This window comes from Suricata suricatta, chromosome 1 (genome assembly GCF_006229205.1).
Source record: "Suricata suricatta isolate VVHF042 chromosome 1, meerkat_22Aug2017_6uvM2_HiC, whole genome shotgun sequence".
Classification (NCBI taxonomy): Eukaryota; Metazoa; Chordata; class Mammalia; order Carnivora; family Herpestidae; genus Suricata; species Suricata suricatta.
This window is the reverse complement of record NC_043700.1, coordinates 33220120-33240096: the sequence shown is the minus strand read 5'-3', so window position 1 is coordinate 33240096 and position 19977 is coordinate 33220120. Positions and strand designations below refer to the sequence as shown.

General features: G+C 42.0%; 1 protein-coding gene across 5 annotated transcripts; it reads right to left on the bottom strand.

Moving 5' to 3' along the window:
• Window positions 1-182: 182 nt before the first annotated feature.
• LETM2 (leucine zipper and EF-hand containing transmembrane protein 2) lies at window positions 183-18785 on the bottom strand. 5 transcript variants are annotated; one of them, XR_003907286.1, is made up of 12 exons: window positions 18522-18785; window positions 17813-17893; window positions 15368-15821; window positions 14647-14790; window positions 10177-10314; window positions 9529-9729; window positions 8291-8410; window positions 4840-4953; window positions 2646-2738; window positions 2236-2337; window positions 1632-1797; window positions 183-1498 (listed from the first exon to the last, which is right to left on the bottom strand). XR_003907286.1 is itself a non-coding variant. In XM_029936192.1 (11 exons), exons 2-11 carry the CDS (start codon window positions 17857-17859, stop codon window positions 1436-1438), a joined length of 1476 nt encoding a protein of 491 aa, XP_029792052.1. In that variant the 5' UTR covers window positions 17860-17893; window positions 18522-18785; the 3' UTR covers window positions 183-1435. The 5 variants fall into 5 exon arrangements, 4 of the variants coding, with proteins under 4 accessions (XP_029792052.1, XP_029792056.1, XP_029792061.1 ...); XM_029936192.1 differs by lacking the exon at window positions 1632-1797; XM_029936196.1 differs by lacking the exons at window positions 1632-1797; window positions 18522-18785 and adding an exon at window positions 18371-18418.
• Window positions 18786-19977: the final 1192 nt, after the last annotated feature.

Genomic DNA, 19977 nt, shown 5'->3' with positions numbered 1-19977 from the left:
GGCCAACTGGGGCCCCTTGACCTAACCATTCCCACTCTGCTTATAGGGAAAGCCAGAAAGAACTGTAGAAGGGCCAACAGTATTTATGAATCATTCAGCTGAAACAGGATTGAACAAGTTGACTAGCTAGGCCCTTTCCCACCTTAAACACTTGAACATGAGCTAATTAAAACACACACCCATCATTTTAAAAATGGGAAAGTTTATTGTGAATCACCTTACTAGGCCAATAGCAAGATCCATGGAATGTGCATGGTAGGATTCATTTAGCAGGCCAGAGTGGGGCTTTTCCTCTGGTGTAGAGGAGGCTTGAAAAGCATTGTAAGGTACATATCCTTGCTGTGAAGTGCTGACGACAGTCCTCATGTAGGTGATCCCAGAGAGGGAGATTTGCGTTTTACTCGGTTTAATTGACTCCCATCTAACTGCTTTCAATTTCACAGCAAGCAAAGAAAACTAATTTCATCACCCACCGGCCAAAATATCATTTCTTTTCTAAGCACTCCCCAAGGGAAGAAAGCTGTTGGGTCAGCTGCATGGCAATCTATTAAGTTTTTTTTTTTTTCAGTATTAACAATACTGAACACACCTAACGAACGTAAATATCTGAACATAATGCTCGTTACTGGGTAGCACAGGGATTATATCAGACTTTAACAACCCCTATGACTAACAAATAGTCTTGTTTGTGAAAGACAAACAGACTAGAAAAACATACACCCAGCACAGACAAATGGTTAAGCCTTAAACCCTTAATTATGTTTCCTGGCAAAATGGTGGCTAATGAAAGCCACATGTGCAGGAGTGGTGGCAGCCTCCCAGATTCCTGGAGCCTCTGCAGGCCCCAGAGGGGACGACTCACAACAGCCAAGCAGCAGCCAAGCCTTTTTGATTGCCAGTCCGTTTAACTCCCCATTTTCTTCTCCAAAGAGCTTTCTCTTCTTTATGTCCAGAAAGACTTCAACGGGGGGTACGTCCATTCCATTTTGTCAGGCACTCTGTTTCCAGGGCACTATTCATACTGATGGGTCACTGGAAAGGTCAGGTGGTCTTACAAAGGTTTTGGAGTTTCCGGGTTCTCACGCGAGCTATCTAAGGTGCCAGGCTGATTCCATTATGCAAAAAAATTTCCTCCCGTGGAGCACATGCACACAAATATGAAGCTGTTCAAAAATAACATGGGGAGGGGGCTTTACGCAAAGTCTAGTGGAAATGACATAATGGTGCAGAGGAAGTTGGCTTTGCAATTATATTTCTAAGTGGTCTGAACTTGGTCTCACTGCTAACATCATCTGGAATGGTTACAAGGCCCCACGGACGAAATGGCTGATCCTCTGCTCAAACCAGACAGATCGTCTTAGCCAGGTGGTCCTTTATGGATGCCACTGCGGAGGGCAGGGGGCTGGAGAGAATGAGCTTCGTCCTCCAGGAGTCCTTAAGCCCCTTTTGAACTAGCCTTGCTGTTCTGGGCTGTCTTCTGTGATTTGGCCTGCAGTGTCTAGGTACAAAACATAAGGACTTTAGGCACTGGTCACAGTCAGATGTGTAAGTTCTTCAGGAGTCCCTCTTGTATTTTCTTAATCAAATAATGGCAGACCATAAAGTAAAACCTGAGTTTATAATTAATTTACCTTGATAATAAAAACACCTGCAAGCAAGGCCCCTGGATGTTCACCCCCGGACATCTGCGTGTTCGCTGGCTCTCTTCTCTGGTGCCAGTGGAGACAGCCACCGTCCAACTCTCCAATGGCCCCCCTACCGCTGATTTGTGTCATGCTTCTGCTCTTGCCCCAAATTCTTCCACCCAGATGGGAGAAGGGGATAGATAAGTAATTTCTTATTTACATGCATTTCTCCTAAGATTTAAATTGCTTTCCTGCTAGTATTTCCTGACATCTGAAGCCTGTGTGAAATACACAACATATGGGAACTATTTCCATCTGGCCCAAAAGAAAATAAGAATCTGCCTATATTGTAATTAGCTTCTAGACTTAACATGTTTAGTCCTGATCCACGATTGCATTGGTCAATAAAGTGGGGTTTATTTTTTCCGCTTTCGGATAACTGAGTTTTAAAAATGTTCGTGGTTATAAAATGACTAAAGTTCAGCCTACAACTTCCTGTTTGGAAGGCAGGAAGAACAGCGCAGTGTTTTGCAATAGTTACAAATCTAGATTCTCCCTGCCCTTAAAAATAACCAGAGAGAGAAGGTTTTCTTTTTTTTCAGACACTTACAGCTTCTTTAGCAGAAGGGATGGGTCCTTTAGGCAATGAAAGAGGTGAGGGTGGCATCATGAGTGACGAGGTGACTGGGGGCAGTTGTATAAATTCTTCATCCTTAAACATCAGAACTGAGAGTTAGCTATGGTTTAAAACAAAATATGTACTAGATCTATAGTCACACTGTCATGCCAAGAGCTTGGAACATCTTCTGGCACAGGACTCAAGAGGCTAAATCTGGAACCTAATTACAGATAGCCAAATGTTGACCTTTCTTAGAAACAGATCCGATAGCACAATAAATATTCATTATGAAAGGCCACCACTGTATTGAAATGCAGTTTCATTGAGGGAGTTAAAAATAGATAAGTTAACTTGTTTTCATTTTTCAACCTAATTAATCAAATGAAAAGTAATTGTCTAACCTTAGTTCCCTTCAGTGGAGGCGCTACATCCAGCAGGTTCTCTTTAGATTCAGGAGAAGTAGCTGCTTCCGCAGGAATAGCCATCTTTGGAGACTAGGAGGAGAAACGTTTTATATGAACATAAGCTCTGTTATTCCTGAGTCTCAGAAGCACTTCATAGTAGTCCACGCTTTCTAGAACAATTTGCTTTCTACTAAATTCCTGGCTTCTTCCAACTATACCCTTTGTGAGAACATATGAAATATGTTTTTGAAATAGCAACTTAGTATTATTTATCCTTGAATTTTGAGCACCCTGTTGCACCCTAATGAGATTCTAGTATTAAAAATCCTCAGTCGTCGAGACACCTGGCTGGCTCAGTTGGTGGAGTATGTGACTAACTCTTGGTCTCATCATTGTGAGTTCCAACCCCATGTTGGGTGTAGAGATTACTTACTTAAAAAGTAAAATCTGAAGGAAAAAATTCCCCATTCATGAATAAGCTCCTGATTTGCCAATTCTGGTCCTGTTCTCACTCTCAACAACAAGTTGCCTTTCTCAATCACTCATCAGCCTTTTTTTTTCTCTCTAATGTTTGTTTATTTTTGAGAGAGAGTGAGTAGGGGAAGGACTGAGAGAGAGGGAGACAGAGAATCCCAAACAGGCTCTGCCCTGAGCCCTAGAGGGAACTTGAACCCACAAACCATGAAAGTAACTTGAGCCAAAACTAAGAGTAGGATGCTCTTTTGACAGAGCCAATCAGGTGCCCCTAATTAGCTCTAATAGCATTAATATAACTTGGTCAAAATTGACATCTTTATCATCTTGGTGTCTAATAATAAGTGATGTTTGTCTGAATTATTAAAATGGTAGGTGCTGTTTAAAAGAAGCTCCTGCAACCTGAACAGAACATAAGGGATGGTATTCTAGAATAGCTAGCTAACTTACCTTCAAGAATTATGTTAGCTAGATTTGAAAAGGGAATATATCACTGCTCTTTGGAAATAAGTGATTTCTTTGTGTACTTTGGAAATAAAAGAGCTACATATATCCTAAATTATAGTATATTTAACTTTGTGTCTCTAAAGTCTTTACAGAACCTATCATGCTACTTTCATTTTGAATATATATGGAAAATAGACATTTAAAAACATGCCTTTAAAAAAAAAACAACTAATAAAATGCCTAGGAGCTTGTCATTTTGTCGTTGATTTTTAGGTCCTTCCCAAACATTGTAGAAAGGAACATCTGGATAAAGAGTCTGTGTCCCTCTAGAATAATTCTGGAAACACAAATTTAGCTCTGAGATATTATACTATTCCAAGATTTCCTTACTCTTGAGCACTAAGAATGACAAATTTGGTCTGTCTTAAAGACCAAAGACAGAGTAAGAACCAGGTAGGCTGCCTTTTAGAACAGGGTCTGGGTTCCAAAATTGCTCCTACTCTCCCTAGAATCCTTCCCAGACAAAGCCCAAATCCGATTAGTCTCTGGAAATATGGAAAGGAAAAGTAAGGTGGTGTAGCCTGAAGTATATTTTTCATGCTGAACTTCATCTAATTTCCCTTACCTTGTCCGAGGAATCACTAGCACTAATCACTAATTAAAAATGATTGGTCCCCAATCGATCCCACAACCATGACATCATGACCTGAGCTGAAATCAAGAGTCAGACGCTCAGCCAGCTGAGCCACCCAGGGGCCCTGAGAGGCTCTTTCTGATCAGAGCAAGATGCTCTAGTAATTGGGCCAATCCTGGTTTTTTTGGTAAAATACCAGGAGGGGGAAAAAGCTGCTGAATTAAAGGCAACAAAAAATGACTAAGGAAATGAGTTGAAGGAAAACAAATAGTTTACATTCTAGATTGGCCATTTACTGCTTAAAAATTAATAGGTATCTGGACAAATAGACACGGAAGAACAGGAACTATTCAGTCTCAAAACAGAAAGTGGTGAAAACAACAGTCTGCTGCTGAAGACAAGATAGTTAAGGAGAAAAAATTACATGGGATTCCAAAATCAAGCTGGGATTTAAAAAAAAGTAATAGCACATGGCTGGCATTAGTTTTAGTGATTTTAATTTTTTTAAAGAATTCTAAAATGATTTTAAAGCCAGTTGGACCACATTGGTCTACCCTACCCGCAAGAGGAAATAAGACATTTATGGAGAGGCCCCAGGAACAGAAATCCAGAAACTCCATGAACCCAGGGACTTACCTCCCCACTCAGTGGTATCTCAATTGGCTTTGGCTTCACATCTATCAGGTAGAAGGTTCGGGACAGGAGCAACAGAGAAGGAGGGACGTTCTCCTTCAGGTGGAGGTCCTGCCACTGGAGAATTGGAGGAGAATAAAACATGGTTGAATCGCAGAGAGTTAGAACTGGACATGACCCACGGCCATCTACTGCGTCCCCGTCCTGGGTGTTACAGTGTCCCCAGCCACAGGCTGGTAAGCAGTGGCACGACAAGGGTAAGCCAGTGGGATCCCGCGGAATGCGAGCGGGGGGGTGTTCCGTTAACCTCTCAAAACAGTGGTGGATCAAAGTAGTTCAGTGTCTTTTCTTAGACACAAAGCAGATAATGCGGAAGAAAAAATAAGCCTTATTCATAACCAAATAAATAAACATGAGAATGAGATGTAATTTTCAAGAACCAAACTGGCCAAGCTTAAATATTATAAGAGCAATCATACATGCACAAGAGACAAAATTCAAAAAGTAAAATGTGATCACTAACAACAAGCCTGCCTTCTACTCCTACCCTTTGGCTACCCTGTTTCCCTCCCTAGAAGCAACTAGTGTTACCAGTTGTCCTGTGAATATACAAACATACATTTACATGTTTTTTATCTTTACACAGAGTGTGATATATACACACTGTTCTGTCCTTTACTTTTGTTCCCACGAAAATATCTTGGAGATTGATTCATATCGGTAGTTAATCGAGCTGCCTCTTTCTTTCTTTCTTTTTTTTTTTATGTTTGTTTATTTTTGAGAGAGAGAGAGAGAGAACACTCGAGCAGGAAAGGGGCAGAGAGAGGGAGACACAGAATCCACAGAATCGGAAGCAGGCTCCAGACTCTGAGCTGTCTGCACAGCACCTGACTCGGACTGGAACTCACAAGCCGTGAGATCATAACCTGAGCCGAAGTCAAATGCTTAACTGACTGAGCCACCCAGATGCCCCTGTCCTCTTTCTTTTTTAAACATCTACTAAGGATTCCATTGTTGCCCGAAGTCCCTCAATTTGATTATTCTCCTATTAGTACACTTTAGGCTGTTTCCAATAATGATGCTGCAATGGATAATCTTACAGATATATCATACTTCACAAGTGAAATTTCTAGGTCAAAGAAAATCCATGTTTAAATCTTGAAAGATCGTGCGGAGGTTTTTCTCAGCAATGCATGAGTAGCCCTCTCCCCAACCCTCAACAACACAATGTGGTTCAGACTGATCTCTGCCAACACCACAGGTGAAGGGGGTATCTCATAGTTGTAATTTATCTTATTCTAAAGTTAAGATGCTTCATATGATTATCATTTCTAGATTTTCCTTTCTATAAAGTGGCTGTATGTATCCACACAGGAATTTTTAAAAAATACATAGTGCTGGATCCAACATATTGTTGGATTAGTATCCTCACTGCTTTGTGGTAAAAATGATACACCCTCTCAAGAAAGCTATTTGAAGACCTTGAGGGTGTCATGCTGAGTGAAGTAAGTCAGGCAGAGAAGGACAGAAACCATATGTTTGCACTCACAGGTCTAACAGGAAAACAGGAGAAACCTAATGGAGGACCAGGGGGAGGGGAGGAGGGAAAGAGAGTTGGGGAGAGAGAGGGATGCAAAACTTGAGAGACTATTGAATGCTGAAAATGAACTGAGCGTTGAAGGGGAAGGGGGAGGGGGGAGGTGGTGGTGATGGAGGAGGGAGCTTGTGGGGAAGAGCACTGGGTGTTGTATGGAAACCAATTTAACAATAAACTATTTTTAAAAAATTTTAAAAATAATAAAAAAAAGAAAGCTATTTCACAGTATGAACTCACTCAATACTCTATGTTCAAGAAATAAATGATTTTAAGAAATTCTCTCTACGATATGTTAATCTTCCAGCCAGAGCAGGTCCAACATGTAAGAGGGAAGAGCTGCCTGACCTGGTTTCGAAGCCACAACAGTGGCTCCTATTCCAAAATGCTTTGTGCACACTTTATAGCACTTCTTACAGTTGTGAGGATTCTCAGAGAAGTTGCTCCTTTGTTTGAAAACACTCTTAGTTAAAATATGTTGTCTAGGGGCGCCTGAATGGCTCAGTTGGTTGAGCGTCTGACTTCAGCTCAGGTCATGATCTAACAGTCTGTGAGTTCGAGCCCCATGTTGGGCTCTGCGCTGACAGCTCAGAGCCTGGAGCCTGCTTCAGATTCTATGTGTGTGTCTCTCTCTCTGCCCTTCCCCAGCTCACTCTCTGTCTCTCTCTCAAAAATAAAATAAAGACATAAAAAAAAGTTTTTTTAAAAATATGCTGTCTAAGGGAAACTATGAAACATCTGCCAAAGCGAAGACTTTACATTGGCTTGGGGCACTAACTGGAAAAGTGGTCCCAGGTGAGCCACCAGGCAAGGTTTAGACCTCTGGATGGATTCGCACATGACAGGCCTTGGATTCAAGATTTGGCCCAGGCCCTTTAAATACATGAAGGATGCACAACTCTAAGGTGGCCCCAAGACTCCCTGTCCCTTGTGGCCCCACACCTCCTCCCAATTATTCAAGCACGAATATAGGTGCCGCTGGGAGGGAGTCTGCAGATATAATCAGGGTCCCAAGCCAGTAGGCCTCAGAGTAGGAAGTTATCTGACTAGGTCTCCCCTATTCACATGAGACCTCTAAATCTCTAAATGTGCAGCTAGAGGTTAAAAAGGGGAAGTCTGAGATGTGAAGCCTACAGGGGGTCAAAAGAAGCTCTCACTTTGCCCGCTGTGCAGATAGACTGGGCCTAGAGGTAAGGAACCAAGGTGGTCTTCAGAGACTAGCCTGGGGCTGACAGCCATCCAGGAAATCAGGCTCTTGGTCCTACAGCTGCAAGAAACTAAATTCAGTGAACACTCTGAGTGAGCCTGGATGTGGAGTCTTCCCCACAGCCTTTAGGAACAATAGAGCCCATACTTCTGACCAACAGACTTGTAAGCTAGCAAACGGGTGCTATTTTTAGCCACTAAGCTTGTGATAGTTTCTGAGGCAGCAACAGAAAACTAATAGAGTGTACTGTCTCTTTCAAAAATAAATTTAGCTTCTGGGGCGCCTGGGGGGCTCAGTCAGTTAAGCATCTGACTTCAACTCAGGCCATGATCTCATGGTTCATGAGTTCAAGTCCCGCATCAGGCTCTGCATGAAGTACAAAGACTGCTTGGGATTCTTTCTGTCTCCCTCCCTCTCTTTGCCCCTTCCCCACTTGCTAGCTCGCTCGCTCGCTCGCTCTCTCTCTCTCTCTCTCTCTCAAAATAAATAACTTAAAAACAAAATAAATCTAGCTTCCTCAGAGTCCCACTGCTCAATTCCATAAGGCAACTTAGTAAGATGGCTCGCCTGCAGAGTCGACATCACAAAGTGAGGCCTGCAAATCACAGGGGAGAGAGTTCCAGTGAAAATAGCCCTGGAGAACGGCTACTTGCCTCTGTGAGCTGCTGTCTCAGTTGTTCCTCGGTGAGACCCAGGGATCTCATTCCTCGGGCCCTGCAGGCAGCCTGCAGTTCTGACACGCTCAAAGCACTCACCCCTTCTTTGGCAATTATCTGAAAGAAATGTAAGCAGTTGTACTGGATCTTTCAGTCCCAGGTTTACCAAACGCCTAAATTCCAACCAATCAGGGGAAACACTACATCTCTCACACCTTGTCCTCTGCACTGACTAAAGGTGCAGCAGTTGGAAATGAAGGGAATCCTGCCAACAGGTATTCATAATATCCGAGATAGTCCCATAACCCTCCCCAGCACTCTGTCATCCAAGTAATTCTTTCCCCTCTTGGTTTGCATTTTGGCTGGTTGTGACACCGCTTCCCTTTCGCAGCAGCATTGGGCTTCATCAGAAAATATTCCACTTGAAAAGTTTTTAGTGTTACTGTTTGCTGCGCGTCCCATATCACTCTTCCCCCACCCTCCCCCACCTCCACCAGGGCACAGTCCTACCTCTGGTCCACAAAACTCTCTCAATCATAACATAGTTTCTGCTCACTTTGCCCCAAAACTACAGTACTTCTGGGACCGGTACAGTTTATTCTAAAGTTCTGAAAGCAACAGCTGAAATGTAAATGAGGCCAAATCGATCGTGCTTTCTCAGTTCCCGGAAGCTTGCTCCCTCAGGCAGAATGCTTTCTTTAAAGCAGCTGATTCTGACTCAAGAAACATTCCTTTCATTTTTTAAGGAGTCTAATTAGTAGTTGCAATTCCTTTTCCACCATAAGATGTCCAGACTCGGCTCCCCCTCTCTGCGATACACGTTGTCACCCCTTCTCATCAGGCCAACTCACCCGGCAGAGTATTTACTCTGGCATCAGCTCTAAGAAAGAGGGGCTGAGGTGTGGGGGCAGAGCACTGGCCTTAGCAATGGAAGACTCTCAGGAATCTCCTGGGCTGCTGCTCCTTCCCAGCAGGTCCTAACTGCTCTAGATTACTAAATTACTAACTGCTTGTGAGGGCCTTCTCCAGAAAATGCGTCAGAGTAACACAAACAACTTCTAAAATGAGTAATCACGGTTCACGTTGTCATGGTAATGATTATTTAAACCGTTCAATGGTTTGCCTGAACCAGTCCCCCAGCAGATCTAAGAAGAGATATTACTCTTAATCACAAAGCCACCCTACGGGATCTCTCATGCGTTGCTGATTCCCTTTGCCTATAGTTAAGCTCTTACTTCATCATCTGCTTTTATAGACTTCAGTTTCATCAGAAGTTGAAAGCGAAGCAAATTGTTGGTTCCAAAGGGCTGCAATTCTAGGAGTTTGCACAGGGCAACCAGCTGAGGTCGGTCTAGGTGCTCTAGGGTTAGCTGATCCTCAAACAGTTTGGAAAAGCGAACTATCTCCTTTGTACTGGGCTTGTGGCCTGTCTGGACCTGTAGGACAAAGAGGTTCATTAAAATTTGTCCTGTAGGACAAAGAGGTTCATTAAAATGTATTTCTTAGTTAATTTAGCCTTCCCTGTAGACTATATGAAAGACACATCAAGGCATTCACAGACTCTATCTTATGTCTGGAAATCAGCCCTGTGGTACCAAGAGGAGAAATCTGTGCAAGTCAGTCTAAGTCAACTGAAAACTCAGGAGTAGTTCAAAAGTCTGACTCTAAATCTACAGTTCTTTTCACGAAGTTCTTCAACACACGGCTGCTTTAAGATGGGTTTTTCTGCAAATCTCTAAATGTTTGCAGTATTGTATGCGTATAGCTTAGGTATCTGCGAAGTCAGGGACTGTGAGCAATTTGGAAGCTCCCTGACGACATGAAGTTTTCATATAACTGCCAGCCTGGACGTTGTTGTCTGGTGTTACAAAAGAGAGTGACACCTGTTTGACGTAGGATGAGAACTGTGTAGAGGCGTCTCCCAACTTGGCCCTGTTCCTCCTTGCCATTTCTGTAATTGTTTCTTGAAGAAATTTTGCTAGTTCCAACTTTGCAGCCATTTTCTTTTTCTGTTTTTCTTCCTTAATAATAGAAGAGGAGGAAGTTAATCAATCCTTTATGATTGCAACTTTACAGATAAAGATGAGAAAAAAAATAACCGCCACCTTGTTATTGTTCATCCCTACTTCGTGTGTTATTATTATTTTCAGACCTAATTAAATGGGTTTTGTGAGAAGCAGAATAAAACCCAGCCTCTATTTGCAACTTGACTCCTTAATCTTACCTTTTATTTCTTACTAATAAAATGATCATAAATATTTGATAGATCCAAAGTGTCCCCTCAATGGCAGCCTTTGTCATTATTCAGAATGAGATCCTATCTCTTAGCCTGGTACAAACCAAACCAACTAGTTGGGCCAGCCTGTGGTCTTAGTGCTCCTAGATTTTGCATGAGCCACAAAGAAAACTCAGAAAGTAATTCTATGGAGTGCCTGGGTGGCTCAGTCAGTTAAGTGGCCGACTTCAGTTCAGATCATGATCTCCCGGTTCGTGGGTTCGAGCCTGGAGCCTGCTTCTGATTCTGTGTCTCCCTCTCTCTCTGCCCTCCCCCACTCATACTCTGCTTCTATCTCCATAATAAATTTAAAAATTTTTTTAATTAAAAAAAGAAACTCTATACTACTGTAGCATGCAGTTTCATACAAAACAGATACAATTAATTATCTTACACTGACTTAAATGTTACAACAGATGTGAACAAAGCACTACGCAAAAGAGAATTACATATACATTACTTTCTTTTTTTCTTTTAGTAATCTCTACTCCCAGGGTGGGGCTTGAATGCCAAGATCCTATCATCTACTGACTAAGCCAGCCCCTAACTGTACACTCTTAAGACACGATGTTGGCAAGTATTTCGAAATCCTCGCTCACTATCAGCAATAATCGTAATCAGAACTCAGGGGGATAGAGAGAAAGAGGAATCTTAATATATTTTTTAAGTTGTCCAAGAGATTCTAATGATCAGCCAATATTAACAATCAGTGATTTTTAGAAAGATCTGCAAAGATGCTACCAAAAAAAAAAAAAGATCAAACAATGGCAATGGCAATGCCATCATTAGAACCCATCCAGTCATCCATTTCTGTTTATTGAGCATCTACCAGGTGCTAGGTGCTGGGAATAAAATCAGCAAAAACAGATAAGAATTCCTGCCCTCAGAGAACTTCTAGTCTAATGGGAAAAACAAACATTAGTGACTAATGATATTCCAAAAATTCCACAAATTAATACAAAAGCGTAATGAATAGGTATGATGGAAGCGAAGTGCTTTGGTGCTCCGATCTGATGTAAATAGTGTCCTGTCTCCTCCCCTTGCCCTCCCATAACAGCTTCCCTCCACCACCACCTACTCTGTCTGTCTGTCTCTCTCCTTTGCTTTAGTCCATGAAATGAAAGAAAAACGTACTTTCTAAACCTGTAGCTATAATGTGTGTGTTTGTATGTTTGGGGAACGGGAAGTGTTGAGGAAAGAGGAAGGTGTAGATAAATCACTTCCTCTCTGCCCCCATCTTCCTGCATCCACAAACACATTCCTTGGAATCTCAAGGTATTAATTCTAGGTCTTGATTACTTTAAATGTAAGTAAACTAAAACACTACCAGTGAGTTAAATATTGCAGCCTGATTCTAACCCCTAACACCGATTTCAAATGTATCTTCAAGTTTTTATTCCTAATGCCACTTTCATAATTTAATCCACTCACTCCTGTGCTACTGTAATGGCATTCCAGCTGATTTCCCTCCCTTGGCTCTGCCCTCTGCAATCCTTCCAGCTAGCAAAACTATTTTTCTAAAATACAGATCTAATCACGTTACTCACCCTCTGCGTAAATTTACTTTCCATCATTCACCATGGTCAAAGGCAAACTCTAAATTCCTTAGGGTGGTAGATGCTTTCCAACCTGACCCCAACACATCACTTTTGTCTCATCTTCCACCATGGATCTCCTTGTATTCCCTACTCAAACCACAAAGAAGCACTCAGTGTCTCAGATTCTGCCATACTCTTTTACACAATGAAGCCATTGTAACTGCTACTCTTTCTATCCAGAAAACCTTCCAAATGCTGCCGCAAAATTCTACCACTTTTCTAGCCTCAGTTGTCTAGCTACCTCTTCTATGAGATATTTCCCAATCACATTTAAAAGTTGTCCTTTTTGGGGTGCCTGGGTGGCTCAGTCAGTTAAGCGGCCAGCTTCGGCTCAGGTCATGATCTCACGGTTTGTGGGTTCAAGCCCCGTGTCAGGCTCTGTGCTGACAACTTGCTCAGAGCCTGGAGCCTGCTTCAGATTCTGTTTCTCCCTCTCTCTCTGACCCTGCCCTGCTCATGCTGTTCCTCTCTGTCTCTCAAAAATAAATTTAAAAACATTAAAAAAAAAAAAAAAGCCTTTTCCTTTTTAGGTGCACCTGTGTGGCTCCGTTGGTTGGGTGTCCAACCCCTGATTTTGGCTCCTGTCATGATCCCATGGTTTGTGGGATTGAGCCGCACATTGAGCTCCATGCTGACAACATGGAGCTTGCTTGGGATTCTCTCTTTCCCTATCTTTCTGCATACCCCTCCAACCTTCCCCCGCCCTGCATGCTCTCTCTCTCTCTCCCCCTCTCTCTCAAAGAAATAAACATTTAAAAACAAATACATAAAAGTTGTCCTTTTGTCCTCTTGTAATGTCATGTTCATACTTTTGTACCTATCTCTAGTAAGAGTGGGGCAGAATGGAAAGAATGAAGTGGCCACCCCAGTGACCATCCATTAAGGATCCTTCTTTTCTAGAACTAGTCTTAAGCACTAAAGTGTCTATCTGGCTAAACCTACTGTTCAACTAGTCACTGCAATAGCAGTTGATTTTTGTTTTCTGTATTTTTTAATAGTTGAAAAGATTCAGTAGAACCAAGTTGTCAACAAAGTATGCTAGAAAAACTTGGTATCCATGTTAACAAAAAAAAGGGTCTTTGATGTTCCATCTCTCACCAAAATTAACTCAAAACAGATTATAGATTTACATTTAAAATTCAAAACTATAAAACATCCAGAAGAAAACACTGGAGGGGCACCTGGCTGGCTTGGTCAGTAGAGCATGCGACTCTTGATCTCAGGGCTGTGAGGCAAGCCCCATGCTGGGTATAGAGCCTACTTAAAATAAAATTTTAAAAATTAAAAAAATATACATAGGAGAAAACCTAGGTGACCTTGAGTTTGGCAATGAGTTTTTAAATACAACACCAAAAGCATGATCCAAGAAAAAGATATATCGATAAGTTGCACCTGATTAAAGTTAAAAATTTTAGCTCTGTGAAAAACAGATAAGAGAATGGACAAGCCACAGGCTGGGAGAATATATTTGTAAAACACATATCTGATAAAGGACTTCTATCCAAATATACTAAGAACTCCTAAAACTCAACAATAAGAAAATGAACTCCATTAAAAAGTGGGCAAAAGACTGATATCTCCCCAAAGAAAGATGCTCGATATTATACATCATCAGAGAATTGCAAACTGAAATAACAGTGAGGTATCACTTTACACCTATTAGACTGGCTAATATTCAAAGCATTGACAATGACAAATGCTGATGTGGACATGGAGCTGCAGGAACTCTCATTGCTGGTGAGAATGAAAAATGGTATAACTACTTTGGAAGACAGTTTGGTGATTTTTTTTTTTACAAAACTAAACACAGTCTTACCATATGATCCAGCGATTGTTTTCCTATGCATTTAGGAACCCAAATGAGTTGAAAGATTGTGATCATACAAAAACGTGCACACAGACATTTATTTATAACAGCTTTATTCATAATTGCCCAAAATTGGAAACAACCAAGATATGCTTCAACAGGTGAACTCAACGACCTGTGGTACATCCACATAATGAAATATTAGACAGTGATAGAAATGAGCCATGACAGGAGTACACACACTGTATGAAATCCAACAATTCTGGAAAAGGCAAAACTACAGACAGTGAAAAGGTCAGTGTTTGCCACTGCTTGGGGGAGGTAGGAGGAACAACAAATGGGCGACACACAGGGCATTTTTAGGGCAGTGACACTGTTCTGTGTGATAGTGTGATGGTAGATACATGACACTATGCATTTTTCAAAACCCAAGAACTGTATATTACAAAGAGTGAAGCCTAATGTAAAGTATGAGATTTAACTAATAATAACATCTAGATATTGGTTCTTCAGTTATTACAAACAGATCACACCAATGCAAGATGTTAATACAGGGGAAATGGGGGTTCTCTGGGGACCCTCTATATCTTTCTGCTCAATTTTGCTATAAACATAACTGCTCTAAAGAATAAAGTCTATTAATTTTGTTTTAATCTTTAAAAATCCTACATACCTTTTTGGATTCACTTTCAAAAGTTGACGGTAACATCTCTGGAAAGAATTTCAGAAATGCTGGTAATAAGAGCTCCATGAAGGGTACCATGAAGAACACCATGAATGGAACCAGGCGGAAGAAATCAGCACAAGTTCTCAAGAGCTAGAGATTAAACGCACATGCAGTATTCATTATTTTAGGACATGCGCAAAACAACAACAAAATTACACCCCAAAAAAAAGCCTGCCTTAGCTCTTAAAGATTTTCTCTATTTATAAAATGGAAAGGTAGAGTTTTCCTCTTTACCACAACTCAAGTAATATCTAAAGGGATAGCTTCAAGGAAATCTATGACAACCAAAACATATTATTGGCATCTCTTAGCTTTCATCTAAGTCAGAGGTCTGTACTTAAATATGGATTCTGTTAAAAACTGATTTTTCAAATGCATATGCATAATATAGTAACAGTAGTTTCTACTTCAGGTGCACAGATTTAAACCGAAGCTTCTCCACTCTGTGGGGAGATCAGAAAATACAATTATAACCATTTTACATTTTATAGGCAAAGAGTAGGTCAATTTCAGATAAATTAACTCAGTCAGAAACTCTGGTTCTCACCATCAGTTACTATTCCTATGTTGAGAGTTTTAGGATGAATTTTAAGTCAAGTTTAAAACTTGGTTCCAAATAGTTCATTTTCATTTTACGTTTTCTTTCTCAAATATGACTCTTGCCTACCCTTCGTCTCTCTCGTCTGGTCAGCACCTGTCCATGCAATAGCCTCCAAACCATCCTGGCAGCAACTTTGGTGTCAATCCAAAGCAAATAGAATCCATTGTAATAATATTTAAGTTCATCCATAATTTTTTGTCTGTAAGATCGCTTTTCTTCCTTAATCTTCATGCCAGTTCCCTTCGTGGGCTTGGGGTTCATCACCTGTGGCTTTTTTGGGGTTTGTTCCGGCTGAGGTTTACCAGGGACGTCTTGCAGCCAGCAAGTTGATGTGTGTAGCTTTTGTATTATTCTAGTTTGTAAGTGAAGTACTTTATTGCCTGACTGATTAGGACAGGAGTACTTCTTGCTTCCATAGTACTTCATGTAAGTTTTATTTAATTGGGAATCTGGCAAGTGAAGAAATGCAAACGACGGGGAATAAGAAGAGCTGGTGGGATGGACAAAATGGCTAGGGAATCTGGAATAAAAAGCAACATCCTCTGAGTTGAGCACATACTATTACAAACTCAAAAATTAAAGAAATATTTATCTGGTTAAAATAATAGAATAGTTTTTAAGACTGCCTTTTTAAAAGCAGATGATATTCATTAATGAATGAAATATAACTTTTTACCCCAGTGGAAGAACAAGGCACTTTATGGTTGAATGATATACTCTTGAAGAAATAATAATAAGGTAATTCCTAAAAATAAGTGCTATATTGCAAGTTGGAAACTCTCCAACTGTTAATTTAAAAATCTAATAGCAGGGGTGCCTGGGTGCCTCAGTTGGTTAAGTGTTCAGCTTCAGCTCAGGTCATGAGCTCATGGTTTGTGAGTTCGAGCCCCGTGTTGGGCTCTATGCTGACCACTCAGACGGAGTCTAGAGCTTCCTTTGGATTCTGTGTGTGTCTCTCTCTCTGCCTCTCCACTGCCTGCATTCTTTCTCTCAAAAAACAAACAAACATTAAATAAATAAACAAATAAAATAAAAATCTAATAGCAAACATTTTTCCATCAGGGTTTGTGTTTGAAAGTGTTGTCTTTATCTACTATCATAAAACAGGTGGAACGCTTGTATCTTTTGTTACTGTGCTGACAATAAGAATATTGCTTACGGGCGCCTGGATGGCTCAGTTGGTTAGCGTCCAACTCTTGATTTCGGCTCAGGCCATCTCGCAGTTTGTGAGTTTGAGCCCCACATCAGGGCTGTGCTGACATCACAGAGCCTGCTGGGGAGTCTCTCTTTCCCTCTCTCTCTGCCCCTTTCCTGCTCGCTTGTTCTCGCTCTCTCTCTCAAAAAAAAAAAAACTTAAAAAAAATTAATACTGCATGAATGAAACACTTCATGGTCTCTGTGGAGACTGACCAATCACTTCATACCGCTTTGTCTGTGTAGCACCCATGGAGTCCCTCAAATGAGAGGCATTTACAGCTGAAATGCCCTTCACCTAAGATTCTTCAAGAATGTTAGGTAAGAAGGAGAATTGGGCACTCCAGCCATAGATCTAGATATTGTAGTTTTACAACAGCTCATAATCTTCAGTTAAATTAGCACATTGGATTGTTTGCAAATAAAAATAAGACCCATCTAGGCAAAGAAAGTTCCTGGCAAGAACATTTCTTCTGGCAAAGAAATGGCTTTTCCATACTTGTGGACTGGTTTTGAAGCACTCCAAGATAAAATGGTTTTTGAAGGGCCAAAAGGTAACATTGTACAATGTATCTGGCACAAAGTAAGTTTTCCATGAATACTCTTTGGAATAAGTGATAACAGACCCAGTGCCCTTGGACGGGTTTGTTTGCCAGCCACTGTAGTCATTTTTCTAAGTGTCTCATGTAACATTCATCAGTTATGAGGGGTCACTCTAAAGCCATTTCATCTTCTGTCTTTCCTGTGCCACACATCTACAAAATTAGCCTGAGTTCTAAAACATATAAAAAATTCTGGGTAAGTTTAAATACCATAAAATACCAGCTTCCTAAAAACCAGTATAGAGGCAACAAAACTTTAATTTTTTAAAAAGATTTTATTTTTGGGGTGCCTGGGTGGCTCGGTCGGTTAAGCAGCCGACTTCAGCTCAGGTCATGATCTCACAGTTCTTGGGTTTGAGCCCCGCTTCAGGCTCTGTGCTGACAGTTCAGAGCCTGGAGTCTGCTTCAGATTCTGTGTCTTTCTCTCTCTCTGACCCTTTCTCGCTCATGCTTTGTTTCTCTTTGTCTCAATAATAAATAAAACATTAAAAAAGTTTTTGAAGATTTTATTTTTAAGTAATCTCTATACCCAACATGGGGCTTGAACTTGCAACCCTGAGATCCAGAGTCCAACACTCTTCAACTGAGCCAGCTAGGTGCCCCCAACAAAGCTTTAATTTGTTGTGTAACAAGCCTATCCTTTCACATATATCTTTTTCATCTAGACGAAAGTTCATACGAATTTGGCAGGAGAAGGGGGGATTCCTCAGCTTACCTTGTTCGGGCAATAGCTAAGACTGTATTATAACTGTAGAAAGCCATATTTATATTTGTCTCAACTAGTCAACATAGGAACCTAGACAGAAAGAGTAAGTAAATGATTTAGTATTTTAAAAACACATTAAATTATAAAGATATCAGGATTTAATTGTTTACTATGGAAAGGGTAGAACTTCTGCATATTCCATTCAAGGTATAAAATCTTTCAAGTTCAAGAATGTTTTCTCAGCCCTGGATCTGGAAATGGTATTTTGGGACTGCAACAAATAGAAATAATCTCTATTATGTTGGTGCTCATGATGGTGACACGGTCTTCAAAGACTTCTATTTCTGGTCAATAACACCTAGTAACCTACTTGAATGTTGCCAGGTTATTAAAGAAGCTAAGCAATACACATTTATTAGTAGTTTAAAAATACAGGTAGAGTAAATACCCTGAATTTGTTTCAGTTAGCTTTTTCCCATACCTGACCAAGCTGCCCTAAACTTTAAAGATTGAAAGTACTCACTAAAAACACATTCATGTAGCAGTGAAGAGATACATGATACCTACTAACAGTGCAAGTGGAGGTAAATCGGTTTTCTGTATTGGTGGTTCTCCAGAGTCCAAACTGAGCTTTATACCTTTAAATAAGCTTTATCAAAACCTCTCTCCATCCTGTGGCGCTTTTCAGCCAAGGGCAAGCAAGGTGCTTTAGTAATATCTGCTTTCCTGCAGCTGGGCAAGGCCTAGACCAGGGTGCCCTCCGGAACGGAAACCTCAACCACAGAGCTGACATTTTGAACAGGAGTTCAAATAATCCTTCGGAACCTCTAAACCAAGGCTAAGGGAGGGTGGTCTCCTGCTGGTGGGATGCCACACCCGATCTGGCGGTTAGCCGGCTCTCCGGCCCCTGGGCGCTCCCGTCCGGACCTGTGGGCAACCACTTCCTAGGCGGGGACTGCGGGGAGCCCCGCCTGCGCCATCGCGCCGCCCACGCCCGCAAGCCGGGCGGGGTGGGGGGGCCCAGGATCCCCGGGTTACCTTTGCTTCTGGCCCTTGACGACACAGAGGCAAAACGCCCTCTCGGCTTTTGTGCACGTAGCGTGTTGGAGGACTGTGTCTGTGGTAGCGGGGTCTGGGGGGTTTCTTTGTGTTTGGGTGCGGGGATGATGCAAGTACGGGGACGACAACCTTGTCGGCGAGGCAGGTTTATGGAAGGAAGACAAGTAGAAGGCGGGCGCGGGGTACTGAAAAGAGGAAGCGAGGCGCAGAAGGAGGAGGAATGGAAGTTGAACTTAAAAGTTGGGGGCGGGGACGGGCAGGGGCACGAGGTCAAGTGCTGAGGAGAGTGATGTGGGGAACTGGAAGCTGTCGGGAAAACTGTACGCTGATGGGAAGAGCAGGATGCGGAGGGAGCGGGCTCCGGAAGGGAAAAAAAGCAGGCGAAGTCCTTCGAATAACAGCCTGAGGACTTGGCCCTCCCACCCCTACCTCCTTGGGTCTGCTCCCCGGAACGGCTGCCTCGGTCCCCCGGTCCTTTCCTAATCCCCCCTCCCCCAGCTCAAAAGGGTCCCCAGGCCGTCTCTATGGTCCCACCTCTTTCCTCACCCGTGACGTCACTCTGAGTGACGACACCACCCACCAATGAGCTCTCAGGTTATGGGGAGGGAGGGCGTCCTTCGCTGTGGCAGTCCCTGAGGCGGCGAAGGTCCAGTTGCTACCGGCGAAATGACCGGTCTATTGGGTTTAGCTTAAGAGGAGGCTATGCTGCGGGAGGGGGGCTAGACTGACGTTTTTCCGCCTGTCCACACTCTGTAAACTATGGGCTAACCCTCTTTGAAGGCTAGATTAAAGAATCTCTTAACCTACCGAGATCGTAATATGCCTGATAGTCGTCATGGTAACCATCTTAAAGTCACGAATTACATCACTTTGATGTACTCCCCCACTCTCACCCCTCCAAATCAGCAGCTCCCGGGGTAGGGTTGGAGCCGAGAGCTAGCCGGAGAGGGAGTGGCAGAAAGGGCGGGAATGGTTAGGAAAACATCTTTTTCTTTTCTCCAAGGCCTAAGAGTGGAATGCTGTGAAATCTTCAGATGGAAAACCGAATTCCACTAAAGTAATTTGCTTTATAAATCCAATCTTAACAGATACTGTTTATGATCGGTAGTTTGTGT

What these genes read in the sequence shown, in the direction of transcription:
- LETM2 (XM_029936192.1), bottom strand. Translation starts at nt 17,859, where the DNA reads ATGGCTTTCTACAGTTATAATACAGTCTTAGCTATTGCCCGAACAAG. An exon ending in CCAGACGAGAGAGACGAAGG is followed by an intron (nt 14,791 to 15,367) that starts GTAGGCAAGAGT and finishes TTTAATCTCTAG; the next exon opens with CTCTTGAGAACTTGTGCTGA. An exon ending in CTCCACTGAAGGGAACTAAG is followed by an intron (nt 2,338 to 2,645) that starts GTTAGACAATTA and finishes CTGATGTTTAAG; the next exon opens with GATGAAGAATTTATACAACT.